Here is a 20757-nt window from a genome sequence, read left to right as displayed (position 1 = left end):
GAAAAGTTTGGAAGGGAAGGAAAGCCGTTGGCCCCAAGATGAGCTAGCCCATGGCTGAAAAATAATCTCGTAATAAAGATAGAAAAAAATTTACTGCTATGGTATTCAAATCCAAACCCAGCATTCGAAATGTTTACAGATTCTTCATCCTCAATAATATTTCATTTAGAAAAATCAAATGGAATACCTTACAAACACTTATATGCACTGTTCTTGATTTGATTGACGGGTCTTTCAAGTTATAGAGATCTACTTCATGAGTCGAGTCGATCAAAATTACTCGACTGGAGTCATTGTCACCAGTGAACCAAAAAAATCGATCGACTCGGCTCTGTTACTCGAGTTTTTCGACAATTATCTCTCTATGTGACTAGATTACTACACAATAAACTCGTCATTACTCTTCAATGTGAAAAAAATACCCATTTTTTCTGATACATGTAAACGTCAGAATAACGGGTACTTCTATTTTTTCAATGATTGGTACTTTTCTTGTTCTGAGCGTTTTCCCATTAATGGGTAAAAAATTTTCGCTACTATTCCGGTCAATAAACCATGTCTCAAAAACGAATAATTTTGTCATCTTATCTTAAAATCAAATTTACGAAAATCGTTTGGAAAATGTATGTAAAAAAACACATGGTAAGTGGGTAAAATTCAGTCGATAACCGTAAAAGCAGACAATTTCGAATGAATTATGGGGTTTATTTGGTGAATCCATGTGAATTGTACTGTAGGTCAAAGTAAGCATGCATATTGCAGATGTCACCCGTCGACTCCCATGGGCCTCTGCACAAAAATCATACCCTCCCTTTCACTCTTCCATGAAATTAGTAAACAACAAGGCCAGTAAACATCAAAATCCCATACCAAATTAAAACAGTGCAGAGCCCCATAGTAATTCAGTTCATAGAGTGACAACCGTTAATAAACTCGAGTGACAAATCCAAGCCGAGCGATTTTTTTGGTCGCCAGGGACTCCAGTCGAGTTAGCTTGATCGACTTGGCTCTGTTATGTCAAATGCTTTGTTTGTTTTGTACTGAGTTTTTAATTATTTTTGTTGAATTGTATGATTTTTGTATCGAATTTATACGATGCCAATTTTGTGTTGTAGTATATGTTATTTGTAGTAGGTTATGAACAAATTAAATTGAGGCATCAGTCTGTGCAGTATAGAGCTTAGTGACATTTGAACACACGTAGACTAGCATACGCTCGTCATACACAGTTTGTTTTTGTTTTCCTCAAAGAAACTTGCACATAGAGTTACTGCGCACGTGCTGTAGCCTTAGGTGCAGGAGCCTCATTGCTTGCAAGCGCACGGGCGCGCTGTACATTGTGAGACCCTTTTCGGTGCGCCTCATTTTTCTTGAGATGTGTCTCACTGCGGTCTCATGCGCTCCGTCACATGTGCTGTTTAAAAGTCAGCGCAATAATTGAAGTGATTACAAAAGTTTTCAACGAGGATCGAAATTGTAGCTCTTGGATCGCGAGTCTTTGACCATTTCATGTAGGCCATCTAGACACCTGCATATTGAGGCGAAAATAGTTGTAGAGGCTCTTCGTTACTAAGCAGTTGTTTCACAACTTGGATACCGATGGCGAGCCGTGGCGCCGAGCAGCGCATGAGACGAGTCTCCCCGGGAGCACACCGCCTTGCGCGCGCTTTTAGAATTTTCGTGAGCCTCCGGCTAGCGCAGCACACTAGGATTCCGATGAGCTGAGAGACGGTTTGGTTGGAGGCTCGTCAGTACATTTATGTGCTCCTAAGAAATATGTAACTCTACTTGCACACGCTTTCCAGACTCATCAAAATGCATATGGAAATATTACCCAATTTGAAAAATGTATACCCGGATTCTGGGTGTTTTTCGAGACAGAGTGCATATTGTTTTCCTCTAAGGTTCACAACTACATCTACACTAGGGCACCCATACCATTGGGCGTGATAACCACTATTTTACTGAAGATGGAGCAAATAAATAAATAAATAAATATAATTGACCCCTTAATGCTTACATGTGCGTAAATTTTCCATCATGCTGTAGGCCTTTAACCTTTAATGAGCACCTAATTGCACCGTTAACTTCTGCCCTAGCAACTGCCCTTCAGTTCCAAAAAATCCCATTGAACTTGAATTTCTTCCTCAGGTTTGCACCGTCCTTCCGAATCACTGGCGATCGAACAAGACACTGCCCGTGGCCTTCAAAGTGGTTGCCCTTGGAGACGTTGGCGATGGCACGATGGTTACTGTGATGGCAGGCAATGACGAGAATTTCTGCGGGGAGCTTCGAAACTGCACGGCCATTATGAAGAATCAGGTGGCAAAGTTCAACGATCTCCGGTTCGTTGGCCGCAGTGGAAGAGGTGAGTGGAACTTTTCATCATCCATCTATGTGACGATTTATTAGAGGGATTAAGGGGATTAACAATAAATGCTGGCAAAACACCAGGAAGGGTTACACTGGGAAAGATTTTCAACGCCCCTCATTTAAATTCTCCATCAAAATTTATGGCTTTCCAGATGCCAACAGAGATTATCACTTTCATTATTCCTTTCACTGGATCGTTCCACTTTAATTTCGCCCCTTTTCTATTATGCCGATTTTTTTTCGCTTCCGTTTAAATCTGTCTGACTTTCCCCGGCGCTAAACAAGGGATTATAAATTGTTAACTGTAGCTTCTTTTTTCGGCTTGTCAGGTCGGCTCCTAGAGCGTTCTTAATTTTAATTTCCGGGAATTAAAACTTTTTTTTTCCTTTATGCATCCAGCGGACTACCGAACGAACCAACCATACCGTGAAAAAACAATGCTGTTTCCGCTCCCTTTTCGATGTTGTACTTTTTTTTTTGCTTTAAATCTACTTGACTGTAAGAAGACGCATCTCAAGAAAGTAGGCGAAAATGAGCAGCTTCTTTGCGGGACAATTAGACAATGAGCAATAAGTAGCTGGTCGTTCTTGGCGGGTTTTCCCCCCTAGGGACATGCGTAATAATTGAATGCGAAGGTTGGCAAGTGGCATTTCCGAGAAGTCTGCAAAGTCGACAGGGATTCTTGATTGTTTAAATTTTAATTATTTTCTCCCTCGTACATTTTTTGAAGTTTGGTGTGCATTTTGCGAAAAGCCATGGAAGTATTGTGAATAGCACACTGAGCATTATACATTATACAGTTTGGTTAAGAACATTGGTAGTACAAACAGATTTCATCACTAAATGCTTAGTTTTGATATGCTTTAAATGTTAATATGAAAATAAGCCACACTTCACATTTTCAAGGAAACGAGAAACGTACATTCACTTGCGCTGAAAACTTGATCCATACATCATTCACTGGTATAAAATTAAATTTAAATATGTTTACCTGCGTAGAACACCAACTTTGATAAAGCTTCTCCTAAAACACTAACATCGAAAACATTGAATAACTGTAGAGACAAAGATGGCAATGGTTTGTAGCTAACCCAAAACTGGTGATTTTAATACATTCTCTGTGTAAAAATATTCAAGAGTGAGGGTGGTAAAGTTATCATGGCTCAAATGATGGGCTAAATACAGTCGGGTCTCCTATTAAACGCATTCCTATAACGTGCACTCCTATTACGCTCACTCCTATAAGACACACCAGAACGTTATAGGAGACCCAGGGCTTATGGGATTTCATCACTTTGGGGGTGTCGTTGAATATCTCGTATGCCAAAAGTGATAGTACAGTACTGTCTTCGGCGAAGTTTCAGTACTAAGTACGATCTACCTTTAGGAGTTGAGGATCATCCTTTTAGTTGAGAACTTGGCCGGTAGGGGCGCTTTTTCTGATTTGCACTATATGAACCATGAGGGATAAGAATGCAAAATTTTGTAACATATGATATCTCTGAATTCTAATGTTTTGGAAGGTTGGTGTCTTCGGAAGAGTTGTTCAGTAGCTCAAGGGCTGACATGTGGTGGTCATTCTGATACGGAATTACGCCACCAGGCGGCGCTAGTGGGCATGGAATTTTTGTTTTGTGCATAGCTCAGTTGCCTGACCACTTAGAAAGATGGCGTCTTCGGCAAAGTTGATCAGTATCACAAGGGCTAACATTATTTGAGCCGAAAGTTTCGAAATTTTGCCACTAGGTGGCGCTTGTGAGCAAAGAATTTTTGTTTTGCGCATAGCTCAGTAGCCTGACCACTTAGAAAGATGGCGTTTTCGACAAAGTTGCTCAGTATCACAAGGGCTAACATTATTTGAGCCGAAAGTTTCAAAATTTTGCCACTAGACGGCGCTTGTGAGCATGGAATTTTTGTTTTGCGCATAGCTCAGTAGCCTGATCACTTACAAAGATGGCGTCTTCAGCAAAGTTGCTCAGTATCACAAGGGCTAACATTATTTGAGCCGAAAGTTTTAAAATTTTGCCACTAGGCGGCCTAGTGAGCAAAGAATTTTTGTTTTGCGCATAGCTCAGTAGCCTGACCACTTAGAAAGATGGCGTCTTCGGCAAAGTTGCTCAGTATCACAAGGGCTAACATTATTTGAGCCGAAAGTTTCGAAATTATGCCACTAGGCGGCGCTAGTGAGCAAATATTTTTTGTTTCGTGGATAGCTCAGTAGCCTGACCACTTAGAACGATGGCGTCTTCGACAAAGTTTCGAAATTTTGCCACTAGGCGGCGCTAGTGAGCCAAGATTTTTTGTTTTGCGCATAGCTCAGTTGCCTGACCACTTAGAACGAAGGCGTCTTCAACAAAGTTGATCAGTATCACAAGGGCTAACATTATTGGAGCCGAAAGTTTCGAAATTTTGCCACTTGGCGGCGCTATTGAGCAAATAATTTTTGTTTTGTGCATAGCTTAGTAGCCCGACCACTTACAAAAAAGGCGTCTTCGGCAAAGTTGCTCTGTATCACAAGGGCTAACATTATTTGAGCCGAAAGTTTTGAAATTTTGCCACTAGGTGGCGCTTGTGAGCAAAGAATTTTTGTTTTGCGCATAGCTCAGTAGCCTGACCACTTAGAAAGATGGTGTTTTCGACAAAGTTGCTCAGTATCACAAGGGCTAACATTATTTGAGCCGAAAGTTTCGAAATTTTGCCACTAGGTGGCGCTAGTGAGCATGGAATTTTTGTTTTGCGCATAGCTCAGTAGCCTGACCACTTAGAAAGATGGTGTCTTCGGCAAAGTTGCTCAGTATCACAAGGGCTAACATTATTGGAGCCGAAAGTTTCAAAATTTTGCCACTAGACGGCGCTTGTGAGCATGGAATTTTTGTTTTGCGCATAGCTCAGTAGCCTGATCACTTACAAAGATGGCGTCTTCAGCAAAGTTGCTCAGTATCACAAGGGCTAACATTATTTGAGCCGAAAGTTTTAAAATTTTGCCACTAGGCGGCCTAGTGAGCAAAGAATTTTTGTTTTGCGCATAGCTCAGTAGCCTGACCACTTAGAAAGATGGCGTCTTCGGCAAAGTTGCTCAGTATCACAAGGGCTAACATTATTTGAGCCGAAAGTTTCGAAATTTTTGTTTCGTGGATAGCTCAGTAGCCTGACCACTTAGAACGATGGCGTCTTCGACAAAGTTTCGAAATTTTGCCACTAGGCGGCGCTAGTGAGCCAAGATTTTTTGTTTTGCGCATAGCTCAGTAGCCTGACCACTTAGAACGATGGCGTCTTCAGCAAAGTTGCTCTGTATCACAAGGGCTAACATTATTGGAGCCGAAAGTTTCGAAATTTTGCCACTTGGCGGCGCTATTGAGCAAATAATTTTTGTTTTGTGCATAGCTTAGTAGCCCGACCACTTACAAAAAAGGCGTCTTCGGCAAAGTTGCTCAGTATCACAAGGGCTAACATTATTTGGGCCGAAAGTTTCGAGATTATGCCACAAGGCGGCGCTAGTGAGCATGGAATTTTTGTTTTGAGGATAGCTCAGTAGCCTGACCACTTAGAAAGATGGCGTCTTCGGCAAAGTTGCTCAGTATCACAAGGGCTAACATTATTTGAGCCGAAAGTTTCGAGATTTTATATGTCTACGTAGAAAAAGTTTTTTTTTATAAGATTGAATTATCGTTATGAACAAGAAGGTTTATATTTTTAAAATATTCAAACAAGAGTGTCGTGTAACTAAAGAGATAAGGCCAGTCATCTTCTGGGCCAACTGGGACAAAGCCTGCTTCTCAGATTAGTGTTCTTATGAGCACTTCCACAGTTATTAACTGAGAGCTTTCTTTGCCGATTGACCATTTTTGCATGTGTATATCGTGTGGCAGGTACGATGATACTCTATGCCCTGGGAATCGAGAAAATTTCCTTTACGAAAATATCCTCGACCAGCGGGATTCGAACCCACGTCCCTCAGCATGGTCATGCTGAATAGCTGCGCGTTTACCGCTACGGCTATCTGGGCCCCGTCATAGTTATCTCATTAAGATTGTTAGCGAATGGATTTCCCAATTTATTAGTAATGACTGACATTCCAACCTAACTTCATTTCTATCCAATCCATACCTTGGAAAATGTTCAAGATATGAAGTTTATGCAATGACGAAATAAAAATCAACATACATATTTTTTTCTATGGTTCATATGAAAAGCTAACGATCACATATTTGAGTAATAAACGGATCCTCACTCATTCTCATATCAAATTATTGATAAAAAATTCTCCCAATCCGTCGAAAATACTTTTATCCGATTGTAAAAAATAATGTATATAGTTTTCTCCAGGCACTTTTACTAAAACGTGACAATGCGAGGAAAATCGATAGCCTAGTGTCATACTGAACAACTTTGGTCAGGCTACTGAGCTATCCGCAAAACAAAAATTCTTCGCTCACTAGCGCCGCCTAGTGGCAAAATTTCGAAACTTTCGGCTCAAATAATGTTAGCCTTTGTGATACTGAGCAACTTTGTCGAAGACGCCAACTTTCTAAGCGGTCGGGCTACTGAGCTATGCGAAACACAAAAATTCCATGCTCACAAGTGCCGCCTTGTGGCAAAATTTCGAAACTTTCGGCTCAAATAATGTTAGCCCTTGTGATACTGAGCAACTTTGCCGAAGACGCCAACTTTCTAAGTGGTCAGACTACTGAGCTATCCACGAAATAAAAATTCCTTGCTCACTAGCGCCGCCTAGTGGCAAATTTCGAAACTTTCGGCTCAAATAATGTTAGCCCTTGTGATACTGAGCAACTTTGCCGAAAACGCCATCTTTCTAAGTGGTCAGACTACTGAGCTATCCACGAAATAAAAATTCCTTCCTTACTAGCGCCGCCTAGTGGCAAAATTTCGAAACTTTCGGCTCAAATAGTGTTAGTCCTTGTGATACTGAGTAACTTTGCCGAAAACGTCATCTTTCTAAGTGGTCAGGCTACTGAGCTATGCGCAAAACAAAAATTCATTGCTCACTAGCGCCACCTAGTGGCAAAATTTCGAAACTTTCGGCTCAAATAATGTTAGCGATTGTGATACTGATCAACTTTGCCGAAGACGCCATCTTTGTAAGTGGTCAGGCAACTGAGCTATGCGCAAAACAAAAATTCCATGCCAACTAGCGCCGCCTGGTGGCGAAATTCCGTATCAGAATGACCACCACATGTCAGTCCTTGAGCTACTGAACAACTCTACCGAAGACACCAACCTTCCAAAACATCAGGATTCAGAGATATCATATGTTACAAAATTTTGCATTCTTATCTCTCATGGTTCATATAGTGCAAATTAGAAAAAGCGCCCCTACCGGCCAAGTTCTCAACTAAAAGGATGATCCTCAACTCCTAAATGTAGATCGTACTTAGCACTGAAACTTCACCGAAGACAGTACTGTGCTATCGCTTTTGGCATACGAGATATTCAACGACACCCCCAAAGTGATGAAATCCCATAAGCCCTGGGTCTCCTATAACGTAGATTCCTATTACGCCCCCCAACCATGTGTCTAATAGGAGACCTGACTGTACCATCAGCCCAGCAAGAAATGCATTACCCACTTTAGCGTTCATCAACCTAAACTCTCAAGGTGATTTAAACGAGAATTAAAAATCTCCACACTCGTCTCGCCCCACAAACGCATCGGAAATCAATTAGGCTCATGTGAGTTACCGAAGCGCACCGAACAGGAATCTCATTAGCACTCCTCTGCTGTTGGGGGATTGAATGCATGCAACTGCAGCGATAACGACCCTTCCTTCCACGTGAGAGGTCAGACAATAACAAGATTGATAATCCTCCCGATGATGTTCGTAGGGCGTAGAGCCTGCTTGCTGCAAGTGTGATGCTACAGACGGCACATCTCCCATTACGAAACCCTTTGGATTGGGAGCAAATGCTTCCGGATTCTTGGAATTAATTACACATTAATCAAAATCAATCTAATTTAATTACATGGTAAAATTATTCGCATTAAACTGATATCTCAATCATGATTTCTTCGGGCCGGGTGCTACTGCTTGGTGAACCGTTCATTGCATTGGTATCCCACGGGAGGTACGATTACGTTTGCCCATGTGGATCTCTGTTATTGTGAAGGGGAATGCAGTTGCAGTGGATCTCCAGCCTTGGGAAACCGGTAAAACCTACATCTACTGTGTAAATTTACTAGTACGGCTCGTTCTTTTGCTAGCCATGGGCGGAGCCAGGATTATAATCCGTGGGGGTAGTCAAAAGACCTTTAAGGTTTTGACAATCTTTGCACCTTCTTTTAATGAGATTTCATATGTTTTGTATGAAACATGACGTTTTTTATCAACTATTTCCTGGTAAACTATGAAGTTTTTTTAGAGATTTCTCTACAGTTAAACTTCCATGAGTCGATGTTCCATTACTCGATATCGACTCATGGAACCATACTACAAATCAAATTTCATGGTTACTATGATGGTCCCCTCAAACAGCTTTCCATAGCATTGCTGATCCATGACTCCATATTTCCATGAGTCGATGGTCCCTTCAATATCGACTCATGGAGGGCTGACTGTATATTTTTTTAAGAATCTTGCAAAGATGCTAAATTGAGTTTTTCAAGAAATTCTTCCAAAGATTTTATATGGAAAACTTTATTTGCCTCTCTGACATGAATGCACCTTAATTAAAAAACAAAAAATATTTGCCTCAAGGGAATTTAATTTACAGGGAATATTTCGTAGATAAATATCAGATAAACCACAAACAAAAGTTGTTTTATAAAGCTTGGGTAAGCTGTTTCAGCTATATTCTAATACCGTGGTGTTTTAGATCAGCCAAGAACTCAGTGAGAATCAGGCTTTCAGATCTACAAGCGTAACTTGTGATCTCTCAAAAGTTTATGAACAACATTTATAGTCATATAGGCTCATGGAAATAAATTCGTGTTGTTTAACTTCTGTGTGTACAGGCCTTAAGGCGAAGTAGGCCGTCATTGAAATTTGTATGCGTCGTTGATGATTCAGTTAGTGCTCAACTTCCGAGCTGAACAGTCGTATCTCTGTATCGCTGTCGTCTGCGGGAGCCATTCACCGGCTATCCTTGATCTTTTCTTTTTCGAAGTATATACCGCGATAAGTAATCACCGTGAGTTTTCGCGTCGCGTTTCAAACGCCGCCGCGCTATGTCCGCGATTAAACGCCGCGAGAACACATTCCGCATTGATTATGCGAATGTACCGAAAATGCCGTCATCTGAAGCGGTTCACCGTTTCGTAGGCGAGACGCTCGGTCTGAAGCGAGAAGAAGTGCTGCGGGTCCAATACAGCCGCAATCTCGGAGTCGCTTTTGTCAAAGCCGCTAGCCTAGAGGTAGCACAAAAAGCCGTGGAGAACAACGACAACAAACACGAATTGACCGTTGACGGGAAATCGTACAAGCTTCGCTTGGTGATGGAGGACGGGGCGGTTGACGTCAAACTGTACAACCTATCCGAGGATGTCACCAACGACAAAATCGTTAGCTTTCTGAGCGCTTACGGAGAGACACTCTCTATTCGAGAGGAGTTATGGGACGAAAAACACTTCTTCCGCGGGCTCCCATCCGGCGTCCGCATCGTGAGGATGATTGTCAAGAAAAACATTGCATCCTACGTCAATATTGACGGCGAAACGACTATGGTGTCTTTTTTTGGCCAGCAACACATTTGCAGATATTGCAACGAGTCAGCGCACAACGGTATTTCCTGCGTGCAGAATAAAAAACTGCTGCTGCAAAAACTCGCAGCAAGCAACACGTCATACGCTGACGTCACAAAAAACCTCCAATCTGCTCGCAAGCCTCCTGCACCGAAGCAGCTCGGGACAAAACCGCTCGTTCCGAAACCCATCTCCTCAAAACAGCAAAAGCTGGTACCTGAAACGACAGCTAACGAGCCATCTACCAGTGGTATGATGCCCCCTCCGGCAAATGTGGTGCAGAAAAATAACGACTGCCCACCACCGCCGAACACACAGCAAACCGAAAAGGAAGACTCATGGACAAGAGTAACGCGCCGTTCTGGAAAGAAAACGGATGGCAACGAAACCGATTCGTCGACCTCTAGTAGATCATCACACAAACGACCAGCCGGCAAAAAGATGCGGTGTGATGATGCCGATGACGCTCCAAACGCAGATCCCCTTGTTTAAGCTACCATCTTCACCAGCTATAACATTGCGACGGTTAACGTGAACACCATCACGAACCCTACTAAAATCAATGCGCTAAGAACATTCATTCGCACAACCGACATCGATATTCTGTTTATGCAGGAGGTGGAAAGTGAACAACTCACTCTTCCAGGCTACAACGTTATAGCCAACGTAGACCACAAACGGAGAGGCACTGCAATCGCCTTGAAGGAACACATCCAATTTTCTCATACAGAAAAAAGCTTGGATGGTCGGCTAGTGGCTGTGCGCGTTCAAGACACCACTCTTTGCTGTGTATATGCACCATCGGGAACGGCTCTCCGAGCTCAACGAGAACGCTTCTTCAATAATACGATCGCCTACTATCTTCGTCACCTTACTGAACATATTGTTTTGGCGGGTGACTTCAACTGCGTTTTGCGGCAGTGCGACTCGACGGGACACAACATGAGCCCTTCCCTCCAAGCCGCTATCCAACAACTACAACTGCACGATGTTTGGCTGAAATTACGTTCCAGAGATGCTGGCCGTACTTATATTACTGCGAACTCATCCTCACGTTTAGATCGCATCTACGTTAGCGGTGGGCTGTGCGAGCAACTACGAGCAGTGCATACACACGCATGTTCGTTTAGTGATCACATGGCTGTCTCTCTCCGTGTCTGTTTACCTCATCTCGGACAAGCGCAAGGGAGAGGATTCTGGTCGCTTCGTCCGCACTTGCTCACCGAAGACAACCTTGCGGAGCTCCAGGTACGATGGCAATTCTGGACTCGTCAGAAACGGTACTATCGAAACTGGATCGACTGGTGGCTAGAATACGGTAAACCGAAAATTTCTAGCTTCTTCAAATGGAAATCGAAACAAACTTTCGAGGAGTTTCATCACGCGCAGCAAGCACTCCATGATCGCTTGCAACAAGCCTACAATAGCTACTACCAGAATCCAGCAATGTTGACAATAATCAACCGTCTCAAAGGGGAAATGCTCTCCTTGCAACGAAATTTCTCACATGCCTTCGTGAGAATAAACGAGCATCTGGTAGCCGGAGAGCCCATCTCTGTTTTCCAGCTTGGCGATAGGAGAAGAAAACGCACGGTAATAACAAACATTGATTGTGAGCGAGGAGAGGCCATCCAAGGTTCGCAAGCTATCCAACAACATATGCACCGATACTTCTCCGAATTGTACTCCGAACCAAACAGAGCAATAGATCAACAAAACGACTTCCAGTGTGACCGGATCATTCCAAATGATGATGCCATAAATAATGCGTGTATGGATGAGATTTCTACGGCGGATATATGGACCGCGATCAAAACAAGTTCGTCAAAAAAATGCTCCGGACCGGATGGACTTCCGAAGGAGTTTTTCCATCGGGCTTTTGATGTGATTCATCGGGAGCTGAACCTCGTTCTAAACGATGCTCTAGCATCTAATTTTCCATCGAAGTTCGTTGACGGTGTCATCGTTCTAGTTAAAAAGAGGGGACGTGGCAACACTGTCGGTTCGTACCGACCGATCTCCCTCCTCAATTTCGATTACAAGTTACTCTCCCGTATTTTGAAAATGCGTCTCGAAAAAATAATGAGTGCCCATCGAATCCTCAGCAACTCACAAAAATGCTCGAACGATCACAGAAACATCTTCCAAGCCACGCTGGCTTTGAAAGACAGGATTGCTCAGCTCACAGCCCGAAAACAGAGAGGGAAGCTCTTGAGCTTTGATTTGGATCACGCCTTCGACCGGGTAAGACACTCATTTCTGTTTAACAACATGCGCACTCTCGGTTTCAATCCCCAATTCGTAGATCTGCTCTCTCGAATCTCATCCATGTCTAACTCTCGTCTTTTAATAAATGGGCATTTGACGGCAGCGTTCCCCATCGAACGATCGGTGCGACAAGGGGACCCAATCTCCATGCACCTGTTCGTGCTTTACCTACACCCTCTACTTTCCTCACTAGAACGTGTTTGTGGAAATGACTTGATCGTTGCATATGCCGACGACATTAGTGTTATCGCTTCATCTGCCAACACCATAGAAGCCATGCGCAATATATTCAATCGCTTCGGAAGTATATCTGGAGCACTATTAAACCTGAATAAGACAACTTCCATTGATGTTGGTTTCGTAAATGGAAACCCCATACAAGTTGATTGGCTAAGAACGGATGACACAATAAAAATTTTGGGTGTAGTATTTACCAACTCTATCCGCCGTATGATCAGCCTTAATTGGGATGCGTTGGTCGGAAAAGTAGCACAACAGGTGTTTCTTCACTCCCTGCGTTCACTCACTATACATCAGAAAGTAATTCTGCTAAACACCTTCATCACGGCAAAGGTCTGGTATTTGTCCTCAATTCTCCCTTTGAATGCCGTCCACGTAGCAAAACTTACTGCAACTATGGGAACGTTTTTATGGAGAGGACATCCAGCACGAATTCCAATGCAACAGCTTGCACGACCACGAGATCAAGGGGGGTTAAAACTCCAGCTTCCAGCTTTAAAATCCGAAGCACTACTGCTCAACAGGCACATTCAGGAGATCGGTTCGATGCCATACTACAACTCCTACCTCACTCAAGCAGTTCCCCTCCAACCTCCAACAAATACTCCATGTCTAAAAACAATTCTGCAAGTATTTCCTCGATTGCCGCCTCTTATTCAGCAAAATCCATCTTCCGACCAAATTCATCGATTGTACATCAACCAAACCGAGCAACCACGAGTGGAAACACGTTACCCAGCAGTGAATTGGAAGCATGTATGGAATAACATCGGGAACAAGAGACTGACATCTTCGCAGCGCAGCAGATGGTATCTGCTCACAAACGAAAAAAATGAGCATCGCCAACTATGGTATACGATTCGACGAGTGGACAGCGAGAGTTGCTTACACTGCAACGCAACATCCGAAACGATCAAGCATAAATTTAGCGAGTGCCCAAGAGTGACGGCGGCATGGACGTGTCTACAACGTTTGGTAACGATTGCTCTTCAAGGCCGGAGGCGACTATCTTTTGAAGAATTAATACATCCAGATCTAAACTTTGTTAGTAGAAATCAAATATTAGAAATTCTAAAAATTTTTATCAATTACGTTACCTTTATCAATAGTTGTGATAATGTAGTAGACGTCAACGAATTAGAATTTTATCTACAAGTTGAAATGTAATTAATTGCAAGTTAATTATTTTAAACAAATTCAACCAAAATATACAATACTTTGAAATTAAAAAAAAAAAAAATTGTTGCTAATTCACGTCACGATTTCGAGTCAAAGAAAATCAGTTGGTTTTGCACTGACACAGCTGAAAAGGTATGAGCATACTTTATGCATGTTAGCGCGTACTATGATTCTTTTGAGTTTAGTTGTGTTTGATCCTTCGACCTTGACGCTTGCTCTTGCGTGGGCCGGCGATCAGGGCAGGATCAAACATGTCGCGCGTCGGTCGAGTAAAGTGAAAAAGTGCGGCGTTCGATAAGTTCTTTTTGATCTTTCGACGTTGACGCTTGCTCCTGGGCAGTGCGTCAAGAAAGCCCGAGCATTCGTCAGTTGTTTTCCCGCTCGGGTCGCGCGCCCATTTTCTCTGTGTGTTTTAATATAGCCAAGCAAACGAGTGAAGCTGAAAGTGGATTGTTGCTGCTCAAGGATGACGGATCAATTGGTGAGCTCGTTGCATGCTACTATTTCTAATCTATAAAATATGTATGATTGCACCTTTAATCGTTACAACGGTGAGACGTAAATAAGATTTTTCAACAAACTATGAAAGGTTCGTCACTGTGAGTGTCGACATAAACTCTGATTCATTACGTCTAATTTTTTTTTTCTCAAAACACCTTTTACCTTTTACTTTTATTTTTGTAATTAAAAAAAAAGCTTTGAATGGTTCGACACTACGAGTGTAGACTTGCGAAAGGTTCACTTTATTTAACAAACTTTGAAAGGTTCGTCACCTCAAGTGTCGGCATAATTTTTCTCTACATAGATTGTTCATACCAAATGAAATTATTATATTTAAATATAAGCATATTTATAGCTCATAAATAATTATATATCATGGTCTAATCGCTTATCAAAGTGAATCCTGTGACCCAACGATCCTCCCCATTAACAAACATCCCTCCCAGTAACCTTTGTGGAGATGCAGAGGCAAACACGGTCTCCAAATAGCAAAGGTTACACACTAGCATTCCTTCCACCAATCCCACCTGACTGCAAGGACGTGGCCTTCGCCGTTATTGATCATGTATAAATAGAGGCACTGAATTATGCACACTGAAGAAGATTAAGGCCAATCCCAGCCGATCTTCTAGTTGATCCTTTGTGCATTTTCACTGACCTCGGTCAATCACGGAATAGCAACCATTGATATGTGTAGTCAGTCTAAGCTAAGCTAAGCTAAGCTATGTTAGCGCGTACTATGATTCTTTTTCAAGTCAATATAAACTATCAAGACTGCGTTTTATCACTTTGAAATGCAAGCTGAAAACTCATCATTGTTGCCAAAACGAATGACGGGCTACTTAGCCTTAAAACCTTCAAGATTTTCGGCCTGCGGCGGGAATCGAACCTACACTTCTTAGCACGATGCGGCTAAATGCCTTGGTGACACTAACCGCACGGCTATGAGGCCCACATGTTGTTTTGCCCAACAGAAGTAAGAAGTCGACGATAAACTGCCCTTTCGAAAAGATTTGATAACGTTGAGAGAAGGCTGATGGGGCGATAACTTTTGGGAGAGGAAGGATCTTTATTGGTTGAATTGATCACCGTGAACTTCTATTTTATATTATATATTGGCTTTTCTCGGTAACAACAGACAAAAACAGCATATTTTGCGTTACGCGTTTCGGCTTACTTCACTTCAGCCCTCATCAGACGTCTAAAATTACATTTATTTAACAGTTACAATTTGTTTTAACAATAAAACGAACATTTCAATTTTCACATAAACACTTACAACATGCTGAACGCAACCTTACAGCTTGGTCTGTCAAAACTATACTACTGGTTTTCCCAAAACCCCAATGCACGAGCGCACCTTGCTCATCACCCAGTTTCATTTTCGTCAATGTTTCCTCTCTCAGTCGTCCGTGTATGTGGCTCTCCACGCAGTCTACCCAATAGACCATTGTACGTGGATTTGAAATTACCACACTCACGTTGCAGGTTTACAGTCCCTGCTTTTTGATATAGAAGACCTCTGCGATCATCCTGGTCTCTGGGTTCTCGATGCGTTCCAAAACAGTCATTTTTTCGAAATCAAAGACATGGCCTTCTTCGGTCGTGTGCACTGCTAATCCCGATTTTGGATTCCTCTTTTTGCTGTCATTCTTGTGTTCTGCCATCCTCAATTCCAGCATGCGTTCCGTCTGTCCAATGTAGACTTTCCCATCGGCCACACCACATGAGCCTCTGTACGTGCCATAAATTCTTTTGTTCTCATGACTTTTACTGTGCGCCGTGTGTTGGTGCTGTCTCGCTCTCTCTCACGGGCGATGTGAAAACAGGGCGCACAGTAAAAGTCAAACGTTTTATAGCATGCATAGGCTCATGGTATGTAGTATACCGCATTCTTCTGCTTCCCTGGTGCTATGGGATCCTTAGTTTTACTGAAAACAGTGTTTTTGATCTTGTTTTGCGGACAGATCACGTTATTTCTACGCAAGATTTTCCCAAGCTTTTCACTCAGGCACGGTATGTACGGCGTAGACACATATTTGTGGGCTTGATCTAACGTAGTATCTACTTCCATTGTGTTATAGTGTCTGTGTGCGCGTTTTTTCCTAACCCTGTTTTTAAACCACGGTGGGTAGTTATTTTTCCGTAGGATTTTCGTAGCTTGGTTTAGCGCTTCTTCACGTTTTTCCCCACACGTTAGCTTAATCACACGATCAATTAGTGCGATCGCAGTATTTTGCCAGGTTTCCTGATGGGGACGACTTTAGCTGACTTCCAGGACGATGGGAAACAGCTTAGCTGGTGACACTGGTCAAAGATCCCCACAAGGTGATCATAGAACTGGACACTCAAGTGCTTGAGTTCCAAGTTCATGATGCTATCGAAACCTGGTGCCTACATATGTTTTGAGGATTTTGAATAGGTCGATAGTTTTCCAGCTGTGATCTCCAACTCCTCCGAGAAGTCGTTGGGAATCTGATGGAGGTTGTTTGCATGCTCATTAACTGCATTATATTCGGACTGATGATGTTGTGTCCAAGATTGTGTGAGCTAACGAAATGTCGACCGATTTTGGCTGCCTTCTCAACTAAAGGATAAAATCCATGCAGGCATATACAGTAGAGTGGTTCAAAAAATCGTTTTTGCTCCACACCGTTCATTCGATTCTAGATCAAATTCTGAGTGTCCTCCCAAAATTTGAGCTCATTTGGGTGAAAATTGAGACTGCACAAGCCCTTTTAAGTTTATATGGGAATAACTATGAGAAAAGCAACCAATTCATTCAATCAGTCATAGTGTTTGCCCCTGTGCTCTTGAGGATAAGAGCTACATTGATACTGGGAGATACATTCATCAGCTACAACTTTGCCGAAGACCGTTTTCAAATCGGACGCCTCAGTAATTAGTTATTGTACAGTCAGGTTCTATCAAGTTTTGCGTTCAACTACAATTGAAAGTTATCCTAAAGCTTCCACACCACAGTCCTTCTGAGGTACAGCTTTAATCAGTTGACTCTCTATGATTGAATAATAAGTTTTATATTCAAGAAGGCTTATTCAATGGTGTTGGAGCTCACGGATAACCTAAGAGCGTAGTTCAACGCTATTTTTCTAAGTGCCAAGGATACTGAGATATCCGCAAAGCGTCACCTGGTGGGAAAATCTTGAATTTCTTGACTTGAATAATGATAGCCCTTAAGCTCCTGAACAACTTTGCCGAAGATGCCATCTTTCTAAGTGGTCAGAATCCTGAGATATCCGCAAAACAAAAATTTCAAACTCACTAGTGGTGCCTGGTGGAAAATACCTCAAATCTCTTGACTATAGGGAACGTGGTCCGATACGCACTGATGGGGTAAAATGGCTCGACTCATTGGATCATTTTTTAAAAGTTTCAATTTGTGTTATTTTCCAAACGGTTTTTAAATATGCCCAAAAGTTACTGCTACAACCCTCCGACAGAAACTCATAGATTTTCAAATAATATCTTGGTGAAATTCAACAATTTTGACCTTAGTGTTAAGCTTTTTTGATAATTTTATTAACGAATAAGCGTTTCCATGCCACAGAGCAAACTCATGGAGAAGCTTGATTGCTGACTCTTTGATATCCTTACTAAATAGCGTAATACCCCATGTATTTGGTCATTTTGAACCACCCTCAATTGTAAACCAACTTTTTGACACGATTTAAAAACGTAAAGAAGCACAAATTATGGAAATGTTTTTATTATGGTAGCTAACAAATATTGTAAAGTTACTGTTGAAACTTCGAATGACATTCAAATGCGGATCTTAGTACAAGAAAACGACACAAATTCTCAAAGTTGCATTTTGGACCAATTTACCCTAATAATGATAGCCCATGAGCTACTGAACACCTTTGCTGAAGACGCCATATTTCTAAGTGATCAGGATCCTGAGATAGTCGCACAACAAAAAAAATCGTGCTCACTAGTACCGCCTGATGGCGAAATTCACAAATCTCTTAGTTAGTACCTTTCTGAGAAGTCAGAATCCTGAGATATCCACAAAACAAAAGTTTGTGCATGAAACTAGCACTGCCTGGTGGCGTAATTTTACTTGAGCAGGTTTTCCAGCTATGGCAAAATTTTAAACCCTTCATGAAAAACTGGATTAGGAGTATTGGTATGTTGCTAAGCATTCTATTTGTCTATTCCGCTAATGTCTTATGGTTTTGATCTTTTCTTTATTCTTCTTAAACAGTGTTGCATGCCACATGAATATTTGTGCTTCGGCGGACTGTATGGCACGCAACACTTCCTTCAACTTGCTTATTGGTATCTGCTTATCACACCTCCATATAATTGGCTCTTTTGATAACATTCGACCAGTGTTGCCATGTATTACCAAAATATGAAAACTTTAATGATCATTTCGGAAAGTTCTCAACCTGCATTTGCATTTTTCAAAAACATAACTATAACCCTGATTTTTTTACGACCGTTTGTTTTTACGACCTCCCGATAACGGTCATAAAAATAAGTTGGGGTGTATGCGCCTTAGTTGTCATTTTCGCATTCGTATATCGTGTGGCAGGTACGATGATACTTTATGCCCAGAGAAGTCAAGGAAATTTCCATTACGAAAAGATCCTGGACCGACCGGGAATCGAACCCAGACACCTTCAGCATGGCTTTGCTTTGTAGCCGCGGACTCTAACCACTCGGCTAAGGAAGGTCCTCAACCGTTCGCTAATAAGATTCAATCAGAACGTCTTCGTCCATGCGATTTTGGTGAAAAGTGCAATGTGGATAATTAAACCGAAATTATTTATCTGAATATAGTACTGCCCATATTTGCATAGTCAACGTTGGCGCTAATATGACTAAAATGCATTTTTTTTTCATTGATATGATTTTACCTAAAAATACACTGGTTGGACATGCGAACAGCGCTTATTTGTTTGAAAATATATGATCTACATGAAAAAAAACGGATTGACATGAGCACATACATCACCTAATCCGAAGAAACACCTGATTTGCAGAGTGTTTATTCGGATAGTTTAGCATATAAACCAGGTTGCTATGACAGTGACCTGGTGTTTACTTCAATTCATCCTAAATGGATCGTTCATCAAATTCACTGATTAGACGGATAAAACGACGTATGCGTTTGCAGATGGCAGTCAACTTTTGAATTTCCATCATTAGCAAATGCACAAAATATTCGACCGAAATTGTTGAAATATTCAAGAATGCAGCTGGGAACACAAATATGCATTTTCTGAGTAAATATAGTGCTGGTGATTGCGTCGACCATGCAAATATGGGAAGAGTAGTCTTATTGCCTTTTTGGTGTACACGTGAACGAACCATAACAGATTTCCCAATACTACACTTGTAAAATGAATGAAATTGTAGGTAAGCTCGAGTATTCGCCGAAATGGAACATTTCAACTTTGATAGGACCAATAATAGCGCTTGTGACAAAGTTTATCAACACCCTATCTAAACCTTACCTCAGAAACTCTGCCGAAATTTTCTCGAACCATCCTCTCGAAAATGCATTCCAGGGTTCCTACAATATTTTGTCCACGATGCCACAGACTAGAGATTATCTCCAAGAGAAATTCTAAAATTTGATAAATAATGAATAAATGTAGGTGTTGAAAAAATTCCAACAGAGATTAAAGTTGAACATTATGGGGATAGTTTCCAAAGAAATCCTCAGTGTAATGCTACCACTTATTCTAAGGGAATTTTGATGATATCTCAATCAGGTTAGGCACAGAAGTGTTTGGAGTAATCCCCGCATAAATTTCTTGCGTAATTCCAAGATATGTCCATCGATAACTCGTTGCGTAAAACCCGCAAATGTCATATCCCCGAAAAGTGATGCAGTTCGAAAATGAAATTCTTCAGTGACAGAGTGATGAATTCAAAAGCAATCAAAAGAAAGAGAAATTGGGTCATCCTCATCTTAACGCGTATTGCCAGATATACTGAAGCCAGTGAAACTCGAAAGCAGCGATGGAAAGTAGCAAACATTTGATGAATTCTAGACAATTTCTTGGTGAAATACCAGAAAGATATCCTCGGGCAATTGAGGTTTAATTGAAATAACTAAATAACTACTGAAAAATTTCCTCGATTCATTTGTATAGGAATACTTAGAATAACCACTGTACGGATTTATTCGAGTAACACTGAAAATTTCTTGAAACCAAACCTGCAGCAATAACTATTAAAAATCATGAAAGTATTGCTCAGAGAACTCTGTAAAGATCGTTCAAGGAAGCGCTGGAAGAAGTTTCCAATAATAGTTACTTGTGTAGGTTCTAAATAATTGACAATAGGAATGCCTGCAATACTTTCTGGATGAACCCCGAAACATTCCTTGATGTTTCTTTTTTATAAAATATTCTCCTCATTATCTCTAAAATTTACCAGTAAAAATGTCCAAATAAAAAAATGACTTGCTGGGAGTCACCCTAAAATGAAGTAGTAAGAATTTCGGTAGGATTATTTGTATGATT

General features: G+C 41.5%; 1 protein-coding gene across 1 annotated transcript in view; it reads left to right on the top strand.

Annotated features, from left to right (window-relative positions):
- The window catches only part of LOC5567572 (segmentation protein Runt), a 188651-nt gene that overhangs the window by 35533 nt on the left and 132361 nt on the right, over positions 1-20757 (top strand). Inside the window, exon 3 of the mRNA XM_021847310.1 lies at positions 2152-2368. Within this exon, the coding sequence (XP_021703002.1) occupies positions 2152-2368 (217 nt within the window). The remainder of the gene's footprint in view (positions 1-2151; positions 2369-20757) is intronic.

This window comes from Aedes aegypti, chromosome 1 (assembly GCF_002204515.2).
Source record: "Aedes aegypti strain LVP_AGWG chromosome 1, AaegL5.0 Primary Assembly, whole genome shotgun sequence".
Classification (NCBI taxonomy): domain Eukaryota; kingdom Metazoa; phylum Arthropoda; class Insecta; order Diptera; family Culicidae; genus Aedes; species Aedes aegypti.
Note: the sequence above shows the minus strand (reverse complement) of the source record. Positions and strands in the feature narration are given on the sequence as shown.